The 27,247-nt window shown below is 43.2% G+C and overlaps 1 protein-coding gene across 4 annotated transcripts in view; it reads left to right on the plus strand.

Annotated features, from left to right (window-relative positions):
* PELI1 (pellino E3 ubiquitin protein ligase 1) overlaps positions 1-18,086 on the plus strand; it is a 44,944-nt gene extending 26,858 nt beyond the window's left edge. For all 4 annotated transcript variants that reach the window (XM_083832042.1, XM_083832043.1, XM_083832045.1 and 1 more), the window contains 6 exons: positions 9,055-9,199; positions 10,286-10,415; positions 12,006-12,107; positions 14,122-14,319; positions 14,425-14,613; positions 15,593-18,086. In XM_083832042.1, the coding sequence (XP_083688168.1) occupies positions 9,055-9,199; positions 10,286-10,415; positions 12,006-12,107; positions 14,122-14,319; positions 14,425-14,613; positions 15,593-16,159 (1,331 nt within the window). In that variant the 3' untranslated portion in view covers positions 16,160-18,086. The remainder of the gene's footprint in view (positions 1-9,054; positions 9,200-10,285; positions 10,416-12,005; positions 12,108-14,121; positions 14,320-14,424; positions 14,614-15,592) is intronic.
* The last annotated feature ends 9,161 nt before the right edge of the window (positions 18,087-27,247 follow it).

The following is a 27,247-nucleotide window of genomic DNA, read 5'->3' on the forward strand; positions in this document are numbered from 1 at the left end:
CTCAGAAAACAAAACAGTAATGTTCAGGTCTGCAGAACAAGAAGTCATTGTGGTTTTCTGCAAGTACAGGGTTCTCAGCTATGTATTCTACTTCAGGTGCATCATACAGTAGATTTCCCTGTGCTCAGTAATCAAAGCATAAAAAGCTCCATCTATTTGTGTAATGGCCCTTTTAAAAATAAAATGCCTGTATTTTGGTATATACTCTCCATCTGTATATGGAAGTTGTGATTCTCTCACTGAATTGCAATGAATGTTGGGATTGCTTATTTTTGAGGTAATACCGTGTAATTTGTCTGAAGGCAGTAAGAGTATAATTTTAAAGGATCCTGACTGCAGAGTTCTCAGTCAGAAAATTAGACCTTCCTTTTGCCACTCTGTACCACCATTATACAAGTTTGTTTTCCTGATTCTGCTTTCACAAGGCACTCCATAAAGATATGAAAAGGTAGTGCCATGTTTAATGAACAGATAGTGTTGTGTTATCAGCATGCCTGTTATACTTTTTTATGGCTTCATAATTACAGCTTATATAAATAATCTTTAGTTGAAAATTTGAGTATGAAATAAAAGCTCTTAAATAGTTTGTAGTAACAGTCTCAGTGCAAATACAACCAAAAACTGGCATATAAAGTTGCAAATTAATCTTCGTAAGTAGCTTGTTTAAATTACTTTCTTTCACTGGCCTCAGAGTTTAGCTAATTCAACAAACGCAAACTGTAGTTACTTGCTCTAGTGCTGCAGGGTTGTTTTTTTTTTTTTAAAGGAAAGTTTAAAAGCAACCAATAAGCTTTACCTTGTATGAGGTTGTACGTTTTGTCACTGATATATCTAAGAGCTGACTTTGTGGGCATGGGTGGTAAGTGTGCGTGGAAATGTGGCAGTTTAACTGGTGAAGAACTTTTTTCTCAGCTAATTAAGGTTATGGATAATATTGCAGTGACAGCTTTAAAATAGCCACCCTGTGCTAAAAGACAAATGTTTTCAGCTTCCCACACACAGTCTGAATTACATCATTTATAATCTGTAGGAGGATATCGTGGTTTCCTCAGGGGAGGATCAGCTGTTACTTTTCGTAACTGAAAATGTTGGATTTTTTTTTTTTAAAGAGAATATTTTCAGAATTGATTTTTGTCAATCTGCTAGGGTGGATCATTAGCTGTTATGTAACTCTTTCAGTTTTAATATGCCTGGCCCCGCTCTGATCCCATCAATGGCAATTCAGAATAACAGAAGTGAAGGCAGCAGAAGTCTGATTGGAATCAAGCCCTGTGCGTAGAAGGATTTTCCATCTTCTGAAAAGGAATGCTATTTTTGAGTACTGCCATGAAGTATAAGTTTTCATGTAGGCACTTCTATTGTAAGTCTTCCTCTAAAATGTTTTCCTGAACAAAGATGCTTGTCCTCACGGCATTGTTCCCAAGCTTCATAAAATTGCTAAGAGCTGCTCAGATTTGCTTCTGTGACTGAAACCGGACTCGAAGCAGCACACTGGATGCTAACCCAACTAAAACTGCTGTTTCTTACGCTGGAAAAGGTTAGCTGTAGTCTTGGTGCAAAGCAGTAGACTTGCTATTGCGTATCAAGTTAATGTCCCTTTGAAAGTGTTTACAGGCAACGTGCTTTTTTTTTTCTGCTAAGATTCTTGCATGATATGTTTCCAGGATTACCAGCTTACCAATGGCAGATGTCCCCGATAAAAAGATGCTTTCATTGTTTGAGAATGAAAAACCCCTCTATTGGGATCTTACAGATGTTCTCAAGGCACAGCAGCAGATAGTTGTTTGCATTGTTTTGTGCTTGGTATCCTGTGAGGGAGAGGTTGCTCATTTCAGAGTTTGGCCTTGTCTTATTTTCAGTACTCTCATATCATAAGACACTCTCGTGTATACCGCAGATGACTAAGCTTATTCAGGTTATAAAAGAAAAGGCAAACAGTATAGACTAAGGAAAGAATAAGCCATACAAAACCTAAAGGCTGAGCTAAATTTCCACATTCCCAAGGCTAATTCTGTACTTTTTTAGATGCTGAAATACTACCTTTTCTAGAAAGGAGGGGAAAATTAATTATCCTCCTGTAGTGGAGGAAAAGTAGCACTACTGATCTGAAGTGACAGCACGACTTGAATACTTAACAGCTGTTTTGCTATACCTTTCCCCGGCATCTGTGGCGAAGGATGCAAGCTGTAGACAGAATCTGACTAATCTCAAATGTGAAAGATAAAAACGTGCTGAACCTAAAGTTCCAGGTATGTGTGTGAAGGAAACATGAGCTTATTTTTAACTAGAAACTGGGTGAAGGATGAAAACACGCAACACTCTTCTGTGACTTGCATGCTCTCCCAGGCAATCGCTCCAGTAAAACCATTTTAACAGAAGAAACTTTCAGAAAGAAGACAGTTAAAGGATAATAACTTTCCAGTGCTGGTTTAACCATCAAGTAGAAGAAAGTGATTTCCCAATCTTTGTCTCTGCCTTCAAAACTGTGGTGATGCAAGGAGCTGATTCCTTGTTGCTTACACCGGTGTGGATCAGCAATAACATTATCAGTATCAACTGAGTGACACTAATGCGAAGGACGAGTACATCTCTGCAGAAAACAGGCACTTTGAAACATGACAACCTGTGAAGGTACCAATGTTTCAAGGCTGAGAAAGAACCACCCAAAGATATTCTTACATGATCATCCACCTTCCAAAATGTGCTACCACTCCAGTTACTTCATATGCGTGCAGTGCTATAAACTGCGCTCATGTTTACCAATCGTGTTCCCAAATCCAGCAACTTGGGCTTGATCAGGACTTCTAATCAAGCAAGGAGGTGGTCTGCTGGGAATTACGTTTATTTTTAACTTCTCTCTGCTTGTCTATTGCTTCTCCCTTCTTCCACACTTGCAAATACCTTCATCTTGAGAGACTAGTATTCCACGCAGATTTTGTCTCGTGGTTACCTAAACTTTGATATTCTAGTCCTTTAAATCAGAAATCGAAGATTTAATCTCTGAAAGGATAAGATGTAACCATAGGAGAGAATATGCAGTACTGAAATACTGTGTATGTGCTCAGAAGGGTTTGGTTTCCAATCTTGCAGTCACAAGATTGCCGAGTGAAAAATGTTATGAATGCTAAAGAGTTTAAATATGTAAATGGATGCTGGTGAACTTGGGTCCTAATTGTGTTTAGTCAGGTAGTGGCACTATTCAATGTGAAATCTTCTTTTGAAGAACAATATGGTGCTTTACATCTAAATAAAACTCTGTATTACAGTAATATGTCTGGGGAGGGTCAGGATAAAAGCTTTTCTTTTAGAGTTGCTCATGATATACATGTAACTGATCAAAGGTGCACCTCAGGTATGTATTTCACTTTATTCGTAAAATGGTGTTGGGCTTCCTGAAATGAATTTTAGTCCTAGGATAACTTAGGTTGGGAGGCTGTCTGATCCAGTCCCTCTGCTCACTGGGACAGGCTTACATCAGGTTGTTCAGGGCTACTTGCAGCTGAAGTCTGAACATTTCCAGGAATGGAGATCCCGCAGCTGCTCTGGATTTTTTTTCCCCTAAGAGCTAATCAGGATTTTCTGTGTTGCAGCTTGTTTGTTGCCACTTATTCTGTCCCTGCATACCTGCGGGAAGAGCTGGGTTCTGTTTTGTCCATATCCTCCCTGACTTAAAGCAGAATTGCTGAGTGAAGAGATGAGATGTTGCAAGGGTTGTAAATGGAGAACTGCAAATAGCAAATTGTATAAAAACGTCAGTAGGCGAGCTATCTTGTGCTTTATTTCTATAAGCAAAAAAAATAAATAAAAATCCAAACCCCTAGAATATGTAGATATAGAACTTAAAGTAATATTATAAAAATGGAAAGATATCCCTTTTCTGCATCTGAATCAGCATATTTTTATTTTAATTTACTCATTGACAGAGGACTTCTTTTTATACAGTGAAAGTGTTTTTTTAATGCAGTATTTTAGAAAAGGGCTAGTCTGGCACTAGCTACAGTTGCTAACAGCCTATAATGCTGGCTCTGTGTTTAGAAAATGATGGTAATTTATTACAAAGAGACTTTTATTCTAGTATTTTTAGCTCACAGCAGAGTGTTTAATGAATCTCTGCTTGGGCTCATTGAATTTATGTTCTCCCCTCCCCCTGCCCCATTTTAACCATTAAGATACTGCTATTCTTTCTTCAATTCTGAAAGCTGCACTTAGTCTTCTAAATAGCAAGCTTATTCACTAGGTGCTGTGCCCCACTGCAAACAAGACCTGAAGCCTTTCTATAGGAGCCAGTAAAGACTTGTCGTGAATGTAGTCTCATGATCAGAAAAGACAGTGGAACAATTGAGGATGGCTGGCAAACTAAAGCTGATAATTCAAACAAAATTCATTATATCTCTGGGTCCCCCACTGGAGTCCCCCACTGGAAATGGCATGTTCAGTGAAAGCAGACAGCCTCTTAAACTTGTATCTGCCATGAAGCATGGGAACACTGTTTTCATGTGCCCAAAGACTTAAACCTTGGGGGATAGCAAGCGAAGGAAGACAAATAGGTCAGATCCTGATGTTCGGTTTGACTAGAGCTAACGTACGTCATGAAGCGACTGAAAGCATGTCAGATTTGCAGTGCTCCGTGAGTGAGTCCATTCATTATTACATGCTGCAGCAACACATGGCTTGCTAGGTCTTCCCAGAGAATCGTCTGCCTCCGGATTCTGACTCGTGTTCGAATGTGACAGGAGAGGGGGCAATCCTACACGAATGTACTCAGAAATCTGTAGCTTTCTTTCTGCCATCGCAATCTTTGCCTTCCATGACTCAACTGAGTATTTAAGAACAAGAAGGCTTGTAGGAAACTGGGTTTTCATTCCTAAATAGAATTTAAAATAGTTCTTCAGTTTAAATGTCATCTCTTTCCGTTCCCTCAAAACAGTTACATGAGGGTATTGTGCAAGTTACCTTCCATGATCTTTCTCCTGGCTCCAGAGGAACCAGTTGTAAGAACAAAACGGTATTGTTCATGACTTCTTCCTTTTCCAATTTCCTATTTTGAGACTGCAAGATACTAACTGGTACCCATCGTGTTTTTGTGCTAACAGCAAAGTTGTGCTCAGTGAGCAGCACCTCTTACCAACTGAAGTAATGCCGTTCTGAAACGGTTTTCTCTGTGTGCCAGTTGCTTTACTCACAAGATCTGCTCGGTTATATAATACAGGACTGTTCACAGAGAAAGGGTTTCAGGCTTTAGTCTCTTCTCTGCAGCAGAAGCAGAGATCTTGAGGTGAAATTTTTTTGCTACCTGTTACGTGATTTTGAAAGAATATAGGATGGGGTGGGATCTTGTAGTTAACACCTTATTCCTCATCAGTGTTTAAGGGTATGGAAGGACTTTCAGAATACTTTCAGAATAGTCTGTTGTTCTGAGATTACATCAATGAAGCCCAAACCACCAATGGCCACAGATACTGCTGCAAAAGTAATGGTCATGGCAGAAAGCTGACTTAGAAGTGTTCAGTTCAAGTGGCCAGTTGCTCAGTTGTATACTGGCTCTACAGCACCTAGTTGACTTTTAAATGTATTTAATCAGCCTTTCCTAACACTTGGAAGAATTCTACTGTAGTATGCTAGAAATAAAAATCAGGCAGGTCATTCTGTAATAAGAAAAGGCCCATTCTATAACTTAGTGGTTCTTCCCTATGAACTCAAGAGCATGTCCTTCCATAAGTTCTTAAATACTATATCCAGCTTTAAAAGATATGCTTGCCCGCTCTGTTTCAGCAGTGGGGTTGTTATCCATGGCCTAGTAGACTCCTCTCCAGTAAGTTTTATTTGCAGACATGAAGTTGCGCTTGGAGTAGTCTTTGGAACCTCACTGGAAGAATACAATCAGCATTTATTTCCTTTGAGGGGGAAAAAAGAAGTCTCTTCCTTTTGGGTATGGTACATCAGGGAGATCATAATATGTGAGAAAAAGCATGTACAACACTGCATTTTTTTAAGGGCTCTGAATTTGATATGTGCTTGAACTGAAGCTTCTGGGTGTTAATGGTTGTAAAAGTGATGTGTGCATCTCATAAAGGTTCTGAGACATTTTTAAGTCAGGCTTTTGAAAATGTAGAAGCAAGCTGTTTTACTAGTGGTAGCTCTAGACTTCTTTTTCTTGAACCTTCACTAAGTGAAATAAGAAGTGGGTTTGCATCATATGTGCTGCTCCCAAAATAAACTTGTCTGGATTTATTTAACAACAGCAACAAAAGTATTACAGAGGAGCTGAACGTTAGATGCTGGACACTTTTTCTTGTATTAAGACTTTCTAGTTAACGTGTGCTGCTGAAGTCTGTCACGTGAAACTGTTGGCTTCTTTTTTGGTTTCTGCTCAGTCATCTCTTAAGAGGTCGCTGGCTACCTGTTCAGGTGATATTTTAAAGTAGAGTCTCCCTTAATTGTTCATGTGTAATTAGTTTTGAAGAGGATCAGAAGCTGACTACGTGTATTTTTCTATCCTATTTTTTTTTAGCTTTCTGTGACAACGTTCACTTGGATGATGAGAGAGGAAGTTATGCCAAGCCTTTTTTGTACTAATGGCAAAGCTTAGTTATTTTTGATGCCTGCCTTCCCCCCTTCTCTGGGTGAATCGATTAGCTCTTTTTTCAAACGTCATAGTGTAGGGTGGGTGTTACTCAAATCTTTTTTCTTTTACAATGTCATGGTATTTACTACTCCCATGTGATTTCCCCATAGGTGGTGTTACAGGATTTCATAGCAGTTTTTATAATTTTTAAAACGCCAGTTCAAAGGACAACCTTCATGCACCTTAGCAAAGAAACATGAAGCACAGCACATGAAATGCAATGACCAAGGTGTGGTGCTCCATGAGGGCTGTGATGCCAGGAGGCACAGAAGGCCCCAGGTGGCCAGGTCAAACATAAAAATTGTGAACTCAGTTCATGTGGGGCTAAGTTTATCAAATGGGACAATCTCTACTTCATGGTGTTATGTCTACGGGCATGAGTAGAAGTTTAAAGGCCAAATTTCATATAAGGTTTTTTATTTTTATCTTTTTTGGTTGTTTTTTTTTTTTTTCAGTTTTATACTTTTCGGGGCAAAACTTTGGGCTTTACCTGCAACAGCAAATACCCTGGCCATTCCAGTTAACTTACTGCTACACATGAGTCAGCAAACAAGAAAGGCTTTGGAGCAAACTAAACTACTTTACTTTCTCATGTGCTGTTTATTGCTATTCGTGGGTGATAGATAGGGGCCGTTGGATCAGTGTAAGGCACTTTCTGCACCAACTAAATGATGGATACCCTAAGGCTTGAAGCAGGATAGCTGTCCAGTGAAAAAGCATACTGCTTCCTACATAGTGAAAACAGTGCAGGCAGGACACGGACACTGCCACGGTACTGTTGTGCAGATCAAGTTTATTATAATGCACAGCGATGGATCAGGACATGCTTGGGATAATGTTACATGTGCTAAACAGAAGGACAGTCTTTGCTTACTTCCTTATTTCAGGCAACTTTAAAATCCATGCTATTCAGACTTGAGAGCAAAGGAAAAAAAACGGAGAGAAGAATGAAGGGTGAAAAGAAAGGTTTCAGTTCAGTCCCCTGGCTGTGTTGTGTGGTCATCACAGCAAAAGTTTGAAGGACGGTAAGATGTCCTCAGGTGTATTTGTGTGAAGCTCTCCTAAATACGTGGGGTAGCATGCAAGAAGGCATGAGGAAACATACTGAATTTTAAGATAGCATTGTGGGCTGACTGCAGGTGTGGATCAACATATCCATGCTGAATAAGAACTTGATGGATTGAGAAGGGTTGTTGAGGGCCAAGCTTCTCTGTGGTGAAACAAAGAGAACCGAGAGGGTAGAGATCAGGTCAGTAAAAGTATCTTTGTACCAGCTTCTGAGCAAATGTGAGCAGGATGTCAGACTGCCGCATCCTTTTCTCTGTTAGGGTATATGTGAGGGGTAGATAAAATCTGCACGGTGATGTCTTTTCTGCTTAATATCTACTTCTAGGTAGAAGAAAATAGAGATACAACATTATATTTGTAATCAAAGTTGATGACAGGTTACAAGAAATGTTATGTGGGCCAAAAATGTTTATTTGAACAGAAGGCAGAATATTAACAATCAGTACTGAAAGTACAGAACTAAAAAGCTTAACAGTTTTCTGAGTCAGTATGAAAACTTATCTGGAAAAACTGGGGGAACAGTCTTGTTTCTGTTAAAGGCAAGCTCAAACAGGCTAGCATCAGCTTTGTTCTTTATGAAGCATGTGCTGTGTTGGGTAGGCTCTGCAGGAAGGTCAGAGATGGGTTGGGTGGGTCAGAATCTGGAAGTGTTACTAATGAGAAGCTATACAGAATACTAGTGGGAACTGCTCCTCAGAGCAAAAGTAGGACCAAAAGTTGCATTGCGAAAGACCATTCTCAGTAAGAATTACTGGCAATTCCTACAGGACATCTGGTTCAAACAGCTGGTTGTATCACTTCTGTCTCTGGTTAAACAGAGATCACATGGCATGTCCCAAACTCATACAGTGGACTTGATATCCAGTTGTCTTACAAATTCCTCTAATCTGCAGATCCAGAACATCTTTGGAAAGCTCTGAATCACCTACTTTCCATGAAAACTTCTACCTCTTTGGTTAATGCGCTGGTCTTGTTTTTTCTTTAAATTTTATACCTGTCAGGCTCTATTTCTTGATAGATCAACCAAAGATTATAAGAGAAGCTAAGTACTGTTCATAGTAAAAACTAGCATGAAGGAAAACTGGATATTTTATCAAGGCTGTATGGGAGTTATCTAAACGTACTTGTATTTTTTTTTTTGCTCTTGTAGTTGTTGCAGGCAATTCAGCCAGAACTGATGTGTCTTTATATGTGTGATCTGTTTAAAATTATTTCAGGCAAAACCAAAATTTGGAAAAGCACCAGGTAGAAAATATTGTATCTACTCTGTCAGGTCAGGAAGAACAAAAGATAAATGTGCAGGTTTTTATAATGATGTATTTCAGTGCCTCTTACATGTCACTTTATCGTTGTTTTTACAGGAAATAATGAAAAAAGCGTGCCACAACTCTTGATCAGAGACCTGAAATTTGAGAAGAAGTCATTAGCTAAGCTCATGTTTTCTCCTGATCAAGAAAATCATCCATCAAAAGCACCAGTGAAGTATGGTGAATTGATCGTATTAGGGTAAGTGTTTGTGTGTGTGTTGGCAGTGAGAATGAAGGTAGAATTTCAGAGTGCGCTTACAGCAGTTAAACTGCAGGTTGCTGTGAGAGGTGATCATGCTACCTCTCATTCGAACTCCTTTTGCATTGTATCTAGCAAGCACACAGCTGAAAGTGAGTTGTTCAGCTTTTCTTTGGTAGCTGGTCTCATGTAAGGAAGGGGCTAGAATACCTGGCTGAGGGAGGAGGTAGAGGGATGGTTATCTTTTTCAGCAGCAACCAGGTGACACACGTAATGTGATATATTGGAAAGTTGCACTGCTGTCTGCATACCTTTTTGTGAGCATGGAGGTAGGGCTGTAAACAGCAGAGTCAGATGTAAGGTTATTTTCAGCTCTTGTGTTCATCCCAGGTAATTGTTTCGTGACAAAGGGAGCCACTTTGTGAAGGGTTTCCGAATTGATTCCAGGTTGGGCCTATGCAGATGACTAGTACGATAGTGTTCAAAACCATGGTAGCTGACTCTAATGCCAAAGTTCAAACAGAAAATACTAAGAAAGCAAATTGGCTGGCTGGTCTGTTTATGTTGACATGCTCAAAGTAAGAATCTGAGGGTTTTCTGATGGATTAAATTGAAGTCTCAGAGGACAGCATATCTATTTTTTTCTGGGTTTTCATTTCAACTAGAATTCTCTGAAATGGTAGTTCTCCACCAGGTTTGGTGAGTATTTATGGTCTTTCATTTACAGTGTGAACACACAACTTAGAGATAAAACTACAGATAAGCATATAACCTTACTTGTTTTCTTGTTTGTAGCCCAAGTCTCTTCTGCTTGTTGATAGTAGCTTTGAGATTAATCTAGATAGTATTCCTTGCTCTGCAAGCTTTGGGCGTATATGCTGTAGTTCTGCGGGCATGTTTCAATATTGTGTTTACCAATTCTTGGATTTAAATAGATGCAACTAATAGGAAGTATGTAACTTTTCAATATCGTACTAATTACGAAGGCTTTGTACTTAGAATTTTTTTTCTGGGCTGTCTGTACCTTGTGAGAAGCTAGGTAGTACAGGAAGATGGACTTTATTCTTTTTCTGTCCTTTTTGATAGGTACAATGGGTCTCTCCCAAATGGAGATAGAGGAAGAAGAAAAAGTAGGTTTGCTTTATTTAAAAGGCCCAAGGCAAATGGGGTGAAACCTAGCACTGTGCATATTGCCTGTACCCCTCAAGCAGCAAAGGTAAGCTTGATTTGTGTAGTTCAGTCTTACTTAGTGCTGTCTAAAAAGTTCAGTGAAATCAATGCTGTTATGCTGAGATGAAATGATGTAAAAAGCATGAAATTCTGGCTGTGAAAAGAATGGTTCATATTTATCCAAGGATGTTTGGTAGCAGTCAGGGTTAGCAAGAAACCATTTAGCAAAACAAATCCAGTGCCCAGTCCTTGCCATGTCCAGAAAGGAAAATGCTTGTTTTTTTGAAACATGAATTTTCAAGGGTAGAGGTTAGTCATGTAAAACACTTTTTTCCTTCCAAATTTGCTACAAACATCTGTTCTAGACTTCCTGTTTTCACACTCATTCATGCTTTTTAGGGCTAAGCTTGCTTCACTTGAAGCTGACTTTGAAATAGTTTTATCAAAGCTGTGTGCACTTGATACTCAGCCCAGTGGGTAGGACTTCCCCGGAGATGAGTACAGGTGGGTTTGGCAGGGCATGTTTTGTATGGCTGGTAATCAAATTCAGGGTTCCCAGTAAGAAGCAATGAAGGAAAGGCTTAAATCTTGAAGCTGAAATGTATTTCATGTCAAAGTTAAGGCTATTGTAGATAAGGTATTACTATGAAATACTTCTTTATTGTAGTGATTCATGTGTGCAATAATGTTCAGTAAGAAGTGGGTCACTTCTACTAAAACCAATGGAATTCAAGAATGTCTAGGCCCTTCAACAAATACAGCACTGTTAAGTGTTTGACTCTCTAAATACTTGGACACCTAGGAATATTGATTCCTAAAGTCAGGAAGTGGCATAAAAAATATTTTCAAATCATACGCATTTTGTTGACTGAAGTTACTCCAGCATTATGTACTTAGCATTACACCTGTAGGACATCTGTGAAAAGAACATTAATTTTTGTTAATTCTTTATGGTCTTCAAATAATAAGTGCTATTTAGAAGCACTTTATAAAGGGTTTTTTGTTCAGTTCCTAGCAGGTGGATTTAGTTTCGCATGTGAGGCATGGCATAAGTCTCTAGAATGAAAATCGAGACTAACTGAAACCTAGGTTACTTTGCTACAACTAGTGCAACCTGTGCTGAGTTTCTCCCTATTACCCTGTTTACCAGCACTGCTTGTTACATTTTTGTTGACGTAGCTTATTAATCAGTGATTTGAGTATGTACTCAGATCTTTCCTTTGGAACGAAGTCCCTAAGTTTTTGTCGTCATTTTGCTGTTCAGAAGTTCAGGCTCAGAAGGCTACGAAGGTGTTCCAATCAGTTTTAGCCTTTGCCCTGGGTTGTTTTATTCTTTGTGTCAAGGCCAGCTGTGCTTTAATACCAAGCATGACTAACCATCTGTCTTGGTTACGTGTACTTTGTTACAGCGTGCGGTAAAGAGACCAGTTTGGTCTGTTGCTGAATCAATCGTGCAGCTTTATTTAATGGCCAGGGCTGGTTTTTGTGAAGTTTAACTACAGGTGTGTCACTAATGAGCATCTGACTTAATGTGTTCATTGAGCAGAACAAGAGCCTGGTTATGCTGTCTGCTTTGCTGCTGTGTTCAGTAGATCTGTTGTTCACTGGTTCAATAATTTGCCTTTTTTTCCCATAGGCAATAAGTAATAAGGACCAACACAGCATCTCTTACACTTTGTCTCGGGCCCAGACAGTAGTAGTTGAATATACCCATGACAGCAACACAGATATGTTCCAGGTATGTGAAGTAAATGACATCTGAAAGTATTCATGCTTGTGGTGGTTTCTAATGAGACATTCTCTGAACACGCTTTTCTCAGATGCGAAAGTTCACACGTGTCACTTTCTGCAGTTCGCTTTGCAGAGATGTTTAATTCTGTTTGTTCCCAAGGCCGTCACATGAACAAAGCCGTATATCTGTGCATCTCTTCTTAGGCTTACTTGATCAGAGGCGAAAGCTGTTTTTGTGACTAATGTACAGGATTATGGTTTGGTCTTTGACTGCAAGTCTTTTAACCTGTTTCTAGTCTCTCCTTGCAAAATGAATAATAAAGTACACAGTTCTCTGAAGCATTCGGAACTTTGCTTCCAGCATTTATGAAGGGATTTGGGATCAGCCAGTAGGAGGCAGGGTAGAAGAAATACAATGTGAAAATATAGAAAAGCTTTTAACACAACTAATATGACCCCCCTGACACCTTTAAGCAAACCCAGAAATAAGTTAAAGGTGTTGGTAATACTGAGAGAGGAGGCCCAGTTCAGATGTGCTGTCAGTTCAGAAGAACTTTGCTGGAGTTCCTGTATGTAAGCAAAGGAACCACAAATACATGTACAGCTGTGATGTTCACTCATATCTTGTACTTATTATTTCCTGTTTTTTCTCAAAAGGAAGGGTTTTGTTATGGGTTTTCTTGTGTTTTGTTTCTTCTGATTCCTGGACTGATGCTGCATTGATTTTCATTGTGCCTAATTTATGGAAAGGAATTTTGCTGTCACAGCATTTAGCTGTGACGACATGGCAGGATTTAAGGAGTTAGGAGGTGTTGGTATGTGGTGAGGAAGCTGCTGTGCAACTGCAGATATCTACAACAGAGCAAAAGGGCTGTAAGAAACTAACTGCAGCGTAAGCTATTGCTTGTGTAAGTGTTCTCTCTTTAGGCAAGCTATGGCATGTATGCTGCTCTAAAATTGCCAGTGGCAATCCAAGTGTACTGATGGGTTATCCTGCCTAAGAAAAAAAAAAAACAACACAAAAACATATTTTGACAAAGCAGTTTCAGTCTCATGAGAGCTCTCTAGCCTTCACCAAAAACCACCTCAGGCCCTGGTTCTTCTTCCTAGCAGTTAATCAGTCTTAATATAACCATCTATGTTTTAAGAGCTTATTGAGAGCTCTGGTAATGAGCGAAAGGTAAAAATATACAAGTGGGCTTTAAACCTGGCTGTGAGGATGTTTGGGACAGGGATTTAACTTCTCTTTATTTTGTAAAGAGAAGGTCAAGATGATGGGAAAAGCAGTCAAACACATGCAACTTTATTAGAACCTGTAGAGTTGCATGGGACTGCAAAGCTCGTTTTCTTCCATGCATCCAGAAAAGAAGGCCCAGGTACTTTGCAGCGTGTTATTTCTAAGAACATCTTAACAAGAATGCAGCATCTGCTTACAACCTGATTTTTTGTGTGTTGTGCATATCAACGTAACGCCACCGTCACCCCTGCTGCAAGCACCTTGTACCTGGTCTGTCCTGACAGATGTGCTGTTCCTTGGTGCCCCACTGGAGCTGGAAAGTCAGCTCATGTAATCTCTGGACAGTCTTTCCCTAGTCTGGTGTTGCTCAGAATATTCTGGGCATGCAAAGTGACTGAATACCACTTTTTTTTCCATCTAACTGCTGTTCCCAGCTGTTTCGGCACTGCTGCAGCCGGTCCAGCTGACCTCGTTCTAGCCTTTCTGATGAGAAGACCTTCAATGGGAAATCTTCTCAAAATTGACTTAATTACATCTTTTTATTTCTCCTTCTTTTGCTTGGCTGTACTCAGCCTTCAGAATAACTTTGATCACATGGAGGTGGAATAACTCATCAATTCAGATTAGGCTTTAGAAAACTAAATTTAGATTGGTGGAGGGAAATGCTTCAGACTGGAATGTCATGACGTTTTCCTGATCATTTTTAAATGCTTTAGGCTTGAACATTGCTAGACCCAGAGGCAATGGGTCTACTTCTAAACGTATTTTGTATCCCTTTTTGCAGATTGGTCGATCAACAGAGAGTCCTATAGACTTCGTTGTGACAGATACGGTTCCTGGAAGTCAGAGTAATTCTGATACGCAGTCTGTGCAGAGCACTATATCAAGGTTTGCCTGCAGAATCATATGTGAACGTAACCCTCCTTTTACTGCGAGAATATATGCTGCAGGATTTGACTCCTCTAAGAACATCTTCCTTGGGGTAAGGGAACTTTGTTCTCCTAGATCGATGCAGGCTTGTTTTAGAACTAATTTGTATCTCTACTTGAGCAAAATTAGAAGTTGTCATTGTTGTCGTTTTCCTTAGGAGAAGGCTGCGAAGTGGAAGACATCAGATGGGCAAATGGATGGACTAACCACAAATGGAGTTCTTGTTATGCATCCCCGTAATGGATTTACAGAGGACTCCAAGCCAGGGGTATGGAGAGAGATATCTGTGTGTGGGAACGTGTTCAGCCTCCGTGAAACCAGATCGGCTCAGCAGAGGGGAAAAATGGTAAGAGTGAGGACCAACATTTTGTGTACCGTGTTTAAAATGGGTACAGCCACAAGTGATACAGCTTGGGCATAAACAGAGGCCAGAATCTGCCTCATTCAGTGCATTTGTCACCTCTGTAATTAGCTGCACCGACTTATGTGTCTGTGGTTGTACATGAAAGGTTCTTGCTCAACCTGAATAACTGACAGGTTATCTCCGTAGTATTTAACTGCAGATCTAGGCTGCTCTCCTAAACTGAGTTGCCAGTCTAGTATGTTCTTCTGGAAGATGTGATAGTTATGTGGATGATGTAAAGAACATTTTCCTGATTCTCCCTTCTGAGTTTATGCTTTTAAAGTTTTCCCACTTTTACTTTTTAAAAGCATAACTAGTTTTATTAACACCTACCTATACACCTGGATATCCATCTCTCTGTTGGTATCCTGGGTTTTCCCCTTCCTCTTGATTCCAAAGCACTGGTGACACTTTGAGGAGATGATTCATTTTGGTATGACTTGGGGTCTCGTAGCAAAAGGAAACCCAGCAGGAATACTTATTTACTGGTGCAGTTAGCTAGGAATGCCAGGAGCTCATTTCTCCTGGGGAGAAGAAAGCCTTGTGTAGAGGGGGGGTGTGTAAATAAAATACTCCACAGTACGATGGAGGACTCAACAAGCCTTGTGCTGCGCCATTCTTCCTTGATGCATTTCAAGTAACATATCTGGCAGCATTATAGGGAAGGAGCTGAGAAGAGAAATTAAGGTTGGAAGGGAGCTTTTCATGGTCTTAATCTTACGTCCACCTCAATCTCCTAAGAAGTTTATTTAAAAGAGGAGGAAGGAGATGGCGTTGGGTTCTGTGGCTATTTTCTACAGCACACTTGGTAGTTGCTTGAAACTTTGGATCTTCCAGGCAAATTTGTATTATGAAAATGCCGTATGTTACTCTTCAGATAATGTCAGGTGGCACCTCTTTCTCTTCCTCTGCCCATCACAAGGTTGAAAACGAAACGAACCAACTCCAGGATGGCTCTCTCATCGACCTGTGTGGAGCAACGTTGCTGTGGCGCACTGCGGAGGGGCTTTCACGCACTCCCACTGTCAAGCACCTGGAGGCGCTGAGACAGGAAATAAACGCGGCGAGGCCCCAGTGTCCCGTGGGGTTTAACACCTTGGCATTTCCCAGCATGAAGAGAAAAGATGTTGTAGACGAAAAGCAGCCGTGGGTGTACCTGAACTGTGGCCACGTCCACGGCTATCACAACTGGGGAAACAAAGAGGAGAGAGACGGCAAGGATCGAGAGTGTCCCATGTGCCGCTCTGTCGGCCCCTATGTGCCTCTGTGGCTTGGATGTGAAGCTGGATTTTATGTGGATGCAGGACCCCCAACTCACGCGTTCAGCCCGTGTGGACACGTGTGCTCAGAAAAGACAACTGCTTATTGGTCCCAAATTCCTCTTCCTCATGGTACTCACACTTTTCATGCAGCCTGTCCGTTCTGCGCGCATCAGCTGGCTGGTGAGCAAGGTTACATCAGACTCATTTTCCAAGGACCTCTCGACTAACACACGTGTAACCAAGGACTGCAGTAATCTAATAAGCTAAGCGATTCTGATTTTTAAACCAACTGTTTTTCGTATTCTCTGGGCTTTGCTGGTTTGCATTACAATGAAGAATTTTTTGTTTTATTTTTTGTTATGACAGCTAAATCCCTCTCTATTGAGAAAAGTCTGGAAATGGAAGAAACGGGTAGGAGGGGAGAAGTCCTGCTTCTTTAGTTAATAACTCTTTCTGAAGAGCTGAAAGAAGTGTTACAGAGTGAATTTAAATGCCTTCCGTTTAATGGTTTTGAATCACGTGCCCACAGTGTTTCAAAGTTGTTTTTCTTTTTGTATATGGAGGGTAAATAGTTCAAAAAACATTAGTTTACAGCTTGGATGCAAACATTGTAAAATATAATGTGTATATTAACTCTTTTCTATTTATCTTTATTATTGAAAATATGTAGAATGTGTAGAGTAGCATGGTCATAGTGTGTTACATCCAGCAATTGGATGTGTAGAGTAGCTCTGGATGGAGAAGGATGTGAGATGGAAATGGCAGAAAAATCTTTTTTAATCTACAGTACTGAGTTCTTAGAATAGTTAAAATGCTTTTTAAACAAGCTAATGCAAATTATGATGGCATAAAGGTGTGCTTTAACCATGTGAAAGGTAGCTAAGAAGGACTTCTTAAAATGTCTTTTTGGTAGGACTGTACTCACGATCTGGTTATGAAGAAAATATTTACCAGACTCTTTGAATATGCAACTTAGTCTAGATTAAGGGTTTTTTCCTCCCTTCATGCTAACACATCTTTATTTAGCATTAGTGACATTTGTGAGGGTTTTCCAATGTTTAACCATTAACGAACCTGAAAGATGAAGCTCACTTTGTTCCTTGCTGGCTGGGGAGGCGGGGAGAGGTGGATGTGCCCACACCACGTGTGTGGGGAGCAGTTTGTGGATCGGCCACGGTGATTTCATAGCTCGTGAAAGGCTTGTCAGTCGCACCTCCTGCCTTCATCTGGCCTGCTGCAAACTGGCACGTGCAGGCACAGGGGAGCCACAGGCTTCACGTGCTTGCCTTTACGCTGCTCCGAGGAAGGAGCTGGGCACAGATGCTCACCTCGGCCTCCCCTGGAACAAAGTAGAAGCCCAGTACCTCCTGGATGCACCCCTGCGTCCTAGCATCTTCGTGCACTTGACACAATTGGCAATCTGTTAGGGAAGAGCTTGAGCTGGGCCTGGGCTGGACTCGTGGACCGCAGCGTGGGAAGCTCGCGTGTGGTCTGCTCTCGGGGTGGCAGGCTCTGGCTAGTGGTCTCCGCGCTCTCTTTTCCCCACCCTTCCTTTCCCTTCTGTATCCACCAGAAAAGGCCAGTGCACTACATCCAGCTTTGCTGCTAACCCACCGTGCTTCATGGCAAATACACAATCTGACTTTTTTTTAGGATTGAGTTGAGCTTTTTTGGGCCAGCTTCATACTTTTTTTTTAATATGTACTGTATAATTGACAGTAGCAAATTTCTGTACTTTATAGTGTAGCTTTAATTTTCCTTTTCAAAGCTGTTCTAAACTTCTTGGTTTAAAAAGAGACGTATGTTGCTTAGATGTCATGAATTATTTGCTTTGACTGTCAATTGTTTCTCCATTTTTAAAAAGAAATTATATATATTGTTTGGTTCACTCAGGAAATGCATGTGTCAGGAAATCTGTATTATAATTTCAGTTAGCTGTCATGTACAAGTAACTGCTGTTACTCCCTTTTCATAGAAATATAACTGATTTTGACATTTTCCAGATTATATGCATTAAGTAATGAAACTTATGCAGCAAGAAACCCCTGTATTGTAGTTGTTCTAATCATTTTATTCAAACTATATTATACTGTAGTTTAATTTTTATTTGCAAATTAATTTATTCAAACTATGTGAGTAAACACTTTTCAAAAATAGAGATTCTGGGATTGTCTGTTGCTTTGTTTCCAAGAGATGGGAAAGGTGGCTGGAGATGACTCTTCTGTCACTTGAGGTGTGTGTTCTGCACATGTGGATTAAGTTCACAAAAAATAACTGAAGAGTTTGTATGTTATTCTGGTCATTGGATGTGACCTTTCACTGTGTTTTCTGTTTAACTCTACATTAGTAAAGGCAAGGTCGTTAAATGATCTTTTCCCTGGGTAGGTTACAATTAACGAAATGTAAGCAAAAACTTCAGACAGATGGCTGGACTCTTACAAAACTTCAGGAGCTCTTGATTTCATCGTCCACACAATCAGATTGACACATCTTCTCTGTTTGTGATCTTGCTGAATGCAGGGATGTGAAAAGCCAGAAAAGGAAATGATGAAAGCTACAAAGCAGGATGAGTAATGTAGAGATGAACTGTGAAAACAGATTGAGAATTGGACTGTAGTAAGCACCAAAAGCAGCGTACGCACCCTGTGTTGGAGGCACAGCATGGAGCCAGCAGTGCTGTTGCCACTGGGTACACAAACCTTCAGCCGGAGAAGGAAAGAAGAGCGGTTCGTGCCCAACACACAACCATCACTAAGCCTGTACCCTGTTAAGATGATTTTTTTTATGCTTCCATTATATTTCACCCCTTTCCTAAAAAAAAAAAAAAAAAAAAAAAAAAAAGGAACACTGCATAAGAATGTGTGGTCTCAGCAGAACCAGCTGTTTTTCCTGGTAGCATTATGCTAAGGTAATGCTACCCAGAGCCCTGTACTCTGCCACGCACTGCCCGGTGTATGTTTTCCTTGACCCAAGGTGGGCTTGTTAATCCTGTCTTTAAATGGGCAGAACGTGGGCATTCAAAAGCCTGAGACACGGAAACCCCACTGTCGAAAGCAGGATAGCAGTGGTTGAGTAGGCTGAGGAACAGTTTCCATAAAACATGCAAGCTAACTAAAAGCAGTAGCTTTGACTGTGGTTCCCTATTTAAGCTCCCCTCTGGGCTTCTGTTCTTTAATAAACAATATAAACAGAAGGTCTCATGCTCTATAAACTCTAAAATGAATGCCAGATTAAAAGTAAAATAATCCCTTTAACACAAACAGCTGACTAAATCACCTTGAACTTTAAGGCCTTTTGTTCTGGACAGATGTGGAGCTGAGAGAAGTGCGAGGGGATGAGCCACTGCTGGCTGTGAGATGATTACAGCTCTGCTTGCTTAGCCAAAATCGGGCCCTTGTACTCAATAACCAGCCCCAAACGAAATCTGTGGCCTTAACCTGCTTTCAAAGACGTGCTCAAATGGGAAGAGGCGTCGGTGATGCAACTGGCAAACGGTACGCGTCTGTTCCCTGGGCGATCACTGCAGCTATGTGGCGCTGATGGAGGAATGCATGGGGAAAGGAGGCAAATGCAGGCCTTTTTCTGGCCTTGGAGTTTTGTGGAAATCTGCAGAAGTGCAACTGGAAATCGGCAAGTAGCTTTCTGCAGTTGGTTTGTGCAGCACTGCTGTGCTCTGTGCAGTTCTTTGTGAGCTGTGTAACGCGGGTTACTTAATGAGCTGACTTGCTTTCAGCTGTAGGAAGTTGCATGGATTTAATAGGGTAAAAGGCAGCAGCTTGGTACAGCAGCTGGCCACGGAAGGCCTTTTGTTTCCAAAGCAGAAGCGGGGCAGCCCTCGGTGCGTTGACTCAGGGCAGGCAGAAGCACGGTGACTGGGAGGTGGTTGGGGGCTTTCCCTGGGAAGGCTGTGGGTAGTCGGGCACCTACGGAGCGCCGTTCCCTTGGCTGACTCAGCCACCAGTTTCGAGCAGCACAACGGGTGCGTGGTGTGGCCGAGACACGTGGTGCGGGCTGGGGATGAGGTTTTCTAATCCCGTCTGCGCCAGGCTTGTTACACCTGCAGGAATGAGGCCTGCCTCCTGACAGATTTCATGATGTGAGCCCTGTGAAGTCACCCTGGCAGTCCTCCTGTTGCACTTGAAGGTGCTCTGTAAATCTCGTTATGACTCTCCTGTGGCACGCTTTATCTCTTTCTGAACAGAGAGACCCTTTCCAGGTCCGATTCTAGCAATAGTTTTTGCAATATAAAGCTATTGGGATGCCTACAGTTATCTGCATGCACTCCGTCTTTCAAAATGGATTAAGTGTGGCTGCTGTTGAATTTCCTGGCAGATTTCCTGGCCATAGTCTTAGCTTGTGCAATCCCTGCTTCATTTTCTGGAAAAAAAAAAAAAAAAAAGAAAAAAAAAAGCAAAGGTTCTCTACTTTTAATTGTAGCACTTGGCTTTAACATACGGGCTGCGATCACCCTCGAAATGCAGCTTCTAAGGCTCCTTTATGGCTGGAGGAGATCACCTAGACACACAGTCACGCATCCTGTGAAAGATCTGCGGGAGCAGCAAGCGTGCCAGGGGCTCTTCGGGGAGATGTGTCTGCGGGAGCCAGCAGCGAGCCTGCCCCTTCCTGCTGCCACTTCCCAGGTGGCAGCAAGAGCTCGGGCCCTGTTTCCTTGCCCTTGCCGTGAGCAGCAGTGTGCCGAACTGGCTTCTGAGGTGGTATCCCATGGAAACAGACCCAGTGGCTTGAGCTGAGCCAGGGAAACACTGCCTGTGCTTGTTGCACAAGAAGCGACCCGGTGCTCCAGACGATCTGGGTGGCAGCAAAGCTCTCGGAGGTGGCTGGGGCTGTGCATTAGTGCAGCATTTGTACCCTGAGTCCCATGCCTGAATGTTCACGTTCCTGCCTTGGTCCCCGTGGGAGCTGCTGCCTGTTCTCCCTGCGGCGCTGTGATACGGTCCTTTAGGGCTGCAGCGAGCAGGTGACTTCGCAGAAAAAGCCTGCTCGGCTTTCTGGGCGCTAGCTTGTATGGGATCAGCTTCGGCACCAGCTCAGGCTGCATCATCTGAGGCTGAGCTGGGGGGGAGATGAGTAACCGGAGGCGAGGTGCCAGCGCTGGCAGCCAGCAGCTCCCTGCCCACTCCCTGGCCCCAGCCGCCCCCGGGATCGCTGTGCATCTTGGCTGCTGCCACGCAGAGCAGCAGGGGAATGGTCACAGGTTGTGCAGGGGGAGGAATCACAGGGCAAAAATAGACGGCGGCGGGCAGCTGGGGAGGGGTCTGGTGGAGAGGAGCACCGGGAAACCACAGGCAGGGCTAAAAAGTGAAGGGAGGATGGGAACAAAAGTCAAGTGAGTCCAGGGAGAGCAGGGGCATGGACCTTAACGTGTCAGCTGGAAAAACGGCTCTTATTTACTGCAGCTCTTCTGTGCCTGAGTACCTGTCTCAGCAGCACGGCGTGCGTGTCACTGCTGTTGTGGCCCCTGCCGCACAGGCACAGCGTGCAGCATCAAGCACTGAAGGCCGCAGCGCTGCTGAATGCGAGGGGGGAAGAGAGGCTGTCCCCTCAGGAACGCCCCAGGACCTGACACTTGTCCCCTGGGTCTTAACGCATGGAAAATCATTTGGATCCAGGAAAACTGCTCCTCTGTCAAGCGAGGTCTGTCCAGGCCAGAGTTTCATTTCCTGTGGTGGAGGTACACATATGCCGGGGGGGATAAGAACAGGGCAAGCAGATGCGATGCTGCCTAAGCCTTGTATAAGCTGTGGCTCGGGCTTTTTGAGTAAGAGTTGGCATCCCTGGATTTTTCTGCCTTTTAACATAAAGACATCTCAGCTCAGATAGGCTCCCAGGGCCTACAGCTCTTGCAGCAAGGAGTCCAGTGGCTCAGCAACACACTACGAAGTGCTTTCTGTTTGTTTTGAATCTTGTTCCATGATTGCTTTGCTTAAAACCCAGTTTCTCATATGACAGGATGCAGTGAATAACCGTTTCCCATTCACCTTTTAGATGCCACTCATAATTTCCTACCAGCATGCCCAGCTGTCCTTGCAGACGGGTACCAGCACCAGTGGCACCCTAGTTTCTGCCTTGTCCTTTCTGCCTGATTGCTGTCAAGGACGAGTTTGGGGCAAGGTAGGGGGCTGAGAGCAGAAGCAGTGAAGGCACCAGCAAACGCTTCTGCCATCCCTGCCACCACGCAGAGGGGAAGGCAGGGCCTGAGCCACCTCGCAGGCTCTGCGTGGGCGTGAAGACCTCACAGAGCACACAGAGAGGCGCTTTGCTGCTGGCAGAGGCAACCTCCTTCGTAATTTGGCAACGCCTGCAATATTGTGATGTTTTTATTTTGAATGCTTTTGCTGATTTAGTGTCACTTCTGTGGAAACTAAACAGCTCTGAGGCAGGAGTGAATTATTAATCTGCTCTGATTTCCTTCCTCTGCCGTGTCTACATATACAGTAACAGCTCTGCGCTGAGATCACTACTGAAGGGCTGCTGTCTTCAGAAATAGGACGAGTAGAATCCTTTGGAGTTATAACTTGTATGCGCACCAGGATCGTCTATTTTTCCTCTTCCTAGTGGAAAGGCTTCATTAAAAGGCTTCCCTCCAAAGCACTTGCACAGCACACGACTTACTCCTAGGGATTCCCTGTGAGCGTGCTTGCATTAAGCATGAGCAGCACAGGGAGGGGAGAGAGGAAATAATTCACTTATTCAGACAGTAGATGAAAGTGCAGTACAGAGTTAAATCACCTGGGAAAAAGCTTCCTTGTGTGTATTCTTTACTAGTAATTCCCAAGATCATCCTGTCTGCTTATCTTATTTATAAGACATTGTCTTTGTCCTTGCATTTGCTTCTGCTCCAACCAAAGAAAAATTGTTTCACTTTTCTCTGCAGCTGCTTTATCTTAGAGTTTCTCAGTCACAGTCACTGTGGTTATAATTTTTTAATTGAAATACGAGATTTCTTTTAATGCACTAAACAACATTGGCCAGATTTGGGCTCTGCAAAACGTGCTTTGTGTTGTTGGCTTTCGTTATCTGTTCTTCAGCCCAGACAGGGTTTCCCTTCAGTCTCTCCTGAATAATGCTGGAAATGGGAGGTGGCAAAGGTTAAGGTAAGAGTGATTGCTTTCCTGTGCTCCTGGGGAACAGCCACCTGAAGGATGTGTCCTGTGGTGAGCCTGGCGTTGCCTCTCTGGGCCAAGGGGATCTGCTTCTTTCCCTGGGTCATGCTCAGACCTCTCAGAGTCTGTCCCAGCACCTGCCACGTCTCAGTCCTCTGACACCTTTAAAATAACCTTTTAATGTGACCACCATTACAGCTGGCACCTACCTGTGCCGTTCTGTTTGGTTGGCTGTAGTCTAAGAGCTGAATGAACGCGAAGCCTGTAGTGCTTCCATTCTCTCATCTCTCCAAAATAATATTTTTAGCTGATCCCAGAAGATTTGAAACAAAACAAATGCATGCAGCAGTATTCTAAACTTGCCTAGATGCAAAGCTAAAAACTGCAGCTTGCTGTCATGCGCTGTAGGAGAGGAATTGAGTCAACTCATCTTTTCCAAAAAACATGCTTTTTTTTTTTTTCTGTTGTGTGGGAGGAGGAGAGAATTAGTTATTCAGTGGAACGAGGACAATTAAAAGCAAATGCAGCTTCCAGCAATGCTATCATCTGTTCTGTTAGCCCTGAGCAAAACGGAGACAACCTGGCTTTTAATTGGCCTCTTTCTTCCTGGCCTGTGCTTCCAGTTGGCATGGTGGCTGACGTTTTCAGAAGTCTCCGTAGGACTGAGATGAAGACATGCCCGCTTTCGTTTTGCCTGGGCAATCACGTAAAATGTGATTTTTTTTTAAAGGGGGTGAAAGGTTCCAAATTGCAGAGGATTGAGAGGCCGGGTCTCACCTGTCTGCCTGCAGGGAGCTGCCCTGCGATGGGGACGTGTCCGTGGGTCCCATGGCACGATGAGCCCGTGCCACCTCGCTGCTGCTGGAGGGTGAAGGATGTTCAAGGTGGGCTGCAGGGACGCAGCGCCTCTCCCATCTGCTGCCCCTTCCCCGCAGCCCGTGGTCACGGCAAGGCTGGGCAAGCTGCACCCAGGCTCTGCAGAGCAAAGCTGCCAGGGCCCCAGATTCATTTAATCAAGCTTGGTTTGCTTCTAAGGAGGAGTGAAATGAAACAGAAGCTCTTTTAAATGCCAAATAACAGCACTGAGCAGGGGTATTCAGTGCTTTCTGACTTAACCCGTGTTAAATAAAAGTGGATTCAGAGCAGCTTTCCTGAGAGAGGCAGGGTGAGTGATGCCGAAGCCCTCAGCTCCACCATTGCTCCCGGTGCTTTCAGTGTTACTCAGCATTTCTGCCAGCGTCACTCTTTATCACTTGGAAATCTCACTCCGCCTGTTCTCGAGCCGGGGAAGCAGAAGGTGTGCGCGAGCGCCTTTGGGCGTCGATGAATCAGTGCTCATGTCGCACGCCAGGGCAGCTCCTGGCAGCTGCCTGCACGGGGAAGCCATCGCCAAAAGCTGGGGCAAACACCTCGGCAAAAGGGGCTGGCGAGGGACCGTGCCCTGCCAGCCCCGAAGGAAAAACACCACAACCCCTGTGTCATTAAAATAATATTGCCAAATGCGCTGTATTTATACAGTGGAGTGTTTTTCATGCCGTGGAGGCCTGGGATTAGCGATCCTCATGACAGCATGAATATATTTATAGGCCATGCATGTCTACGTTTTGTTATATTTTTATCTTTATAGGCTAATAGTTAATAAAGCCAGGCTGTATTTATGTTTCTGCAGTGAAAATATGTTGAATAGTATCACGCAAGAGGCTTAGGCTCTGCTGGCCCAAAACAATCTTCCAGACTTCAATTTAGGGACCGATTAAGATTACAAAAGTGTAAACGTGGGATGTCAGACATCGGCTTCCCCGGGACACAGCCGGGGCAGGGCAAAGCCTTTTCTCATGTGGAGAGAGACAAGCAACTGTGGGAGTCCCCAGGCTGAGGGCATTTAACTCAGCTTTGCTCCTGGTACTTCAAAAAATGATAACACATACGGTGCACGCTGCGTAGCAGCAGCTTCTAAATGATTTTCCTGTCCTCAGTCCAGCTTGCCACCTGGCTGATCCTTGCATCCTGTATAGATACTGTCAGCAGCCGCCCTGCGTTTGCTCCGGGTCCTGCGTGGCGATGCAAAGCGGTGTCAGGTCCCGGCGCCTCCGAGACGATGCCGTCCCCTTCCTGGCGTAGCCTCCACCGCGGAGCTGGCAGCCGATCCATTTGATGTGGGCTTCGCTGATAGTGGAGAGTGCTAATCTGTTAATCACAACGTCGCGCTGTACTGAGTCAAATGTCTTACAAAATTCCAGTACAACTGCCTTTTATCTGCCAAACTTGTCATCTCGGAGAAGGAAAGCAGGTTTGCCAGATGTGAGTTTTTCTTTCAAAAAAAAAGAAAGACACCACAACACGCTGATTGGCACTATGTTATTGTCCTTTACATATGAGCTCTTACCGGCTTTATTTTGCTCAGTATGGATGTCAGATGAGCTAGTCTAAAATTATAGTTCTGGCTTTCTGTTGAGAACCATCTCTTCAATTCACTGGAATTTCCCTAGTACTTCGAGGGGGAGAGGGGAAAGAAAACCAGTAAGGGCTCCCAGATTGCACCAACAAATTCTTTCCAGAATTTCAGATGCAAGCTTCTTTGCATCAGCCGATTTTAAAAAGCTTTGTTCGCAACGTAATAAAGAATCTGTGGAAGTCCTCTCCTGTGTTAGTCAGCCCTGTGGCGGGGTCAGCCCTACCCGTGTTCTGCTTGCCAAGTGTCCATCTAACTTACGCTTCCAAAATCTGCAATATGGGAGACTCCACAGCCTCTCCAGGTGTTTTGTTTCTCAGTTCAGCTATCCTTGCAGTGAGAAATTGCGCCTCATCTTGAACCTAAATCTCCCCAGAAGGTGAGATTTAGCACGTTATGCTTGTTCCCTCCCCAGAGGACGTGCAGGCAATCGGTTTTTGCTCTCTGCTTCTAGCAGCCTTTTACGTATTTGAAAAGCTGTTAGCATGTCTCTTCTCAGCCTTTTCTTTTCTACGCTAAAGGAGTCCTTTGATCTTTCCTCGTAGGTTGTGTTTGCCAGACTGCCGTGGTTCTTGTTTCTGTTTCCTGAACTCTGTCTTCAACTTCAGCACGTCCTCCCTGAGGCCCTCGACTTGCTAAGCGAAGTGAGAAGGTCCCTGCCCATATCCTGCATGCTGCATGTCCCTCAGAAAACTCTTTCCTGTGGGGAAAAATATCCTGATTCTTTGTTTCAGTGCATTTCTGCCCACTGAGAAGCATTTCAGTTTGGCTTGCCTGAGTCCCAAACGCTGAGCAATCCAGATCTCTTACAGTGTCCTCCTTTTGGGTTTTAAGGACAAGGTGACAGGGTTATCCACACCACACCAACCTGGAGTAAACAAACAGTAGTGCTGCTTTCCATGTCACTGCTGCACCCAGGACTGGGGCAGTGCACTCCTGGGATGGTGACAGAGCAAGTTTCACCCTGAAAAACACCATACAGAAGTTCCCTCCTTACGAGGACTTCTACTTAACCATCAGCTGTATTTGTTTTCTGTGCTTCTCCTGAAGCATCCACAATTCACCACTCTTCGGGGACAGATCCTGCGTTAGGATCTATCTGATGGGGAGCAGCAGTCTTACACAGCCACGCTGCTCCTGTCTTCCCTGTGAAACCAACTCGTTAATGAACAAAGCTGGAGTTTGTCAGCTCCTGCTCTAATAAGGTAGACTGAAAAGCAAGTTGAGACCAAAGGCTTACCTGCTGTTTGGGAGTTTTCTTGTATTCTGTTTTTGTTTTTAAAAATGAAACAAAAGCAACCCAAAGAAAAAGCTTTTGTGTTCTAAGCAGTCGTGCAGAGTTTGAAAATAAAGACATTACAACTTTCTGCAAGAGGTCTGCCTGTCATCGATCGGCAGCTTCCCCTGCGTGACACTGAATGAACTCATCCAACAAATGGACCTGGAAGGAAAAGGGGAGGAAAGGTGCCTAAGAAGCCTTAAACCTCTGATATTCAATTTATTAAAATTTAATGGCGAGCTATTAATAATGAATGCAGGCAGGAAGATGGGAGAACTGCAGTATAATGGCCTCAAGATTTCTATTTAGCCAGATTTCTCTACAGAGCTGGGAAAGAAGAGGGCAGCTTTCAAAACAATGAAAAGACTCCTCGGAGGGACAGATATAAGAAGCAGTCTGCAACAGTCTCTGCGGGCTGGGTAGCTTGGTGGAAGAGTATTTTAAGTGTTTCTTTCGTTAA

Source organism: Anser anser (genome assembly GCF_964211835.1).
Source record: "Anser anser genome assembly, chromosome: 3".
NCBI classification, from domain to species: Eukaryota; Metazoa; Chordata; class Aves; order Anseriformes; family Anatidae; genus Anser; species Anser anser.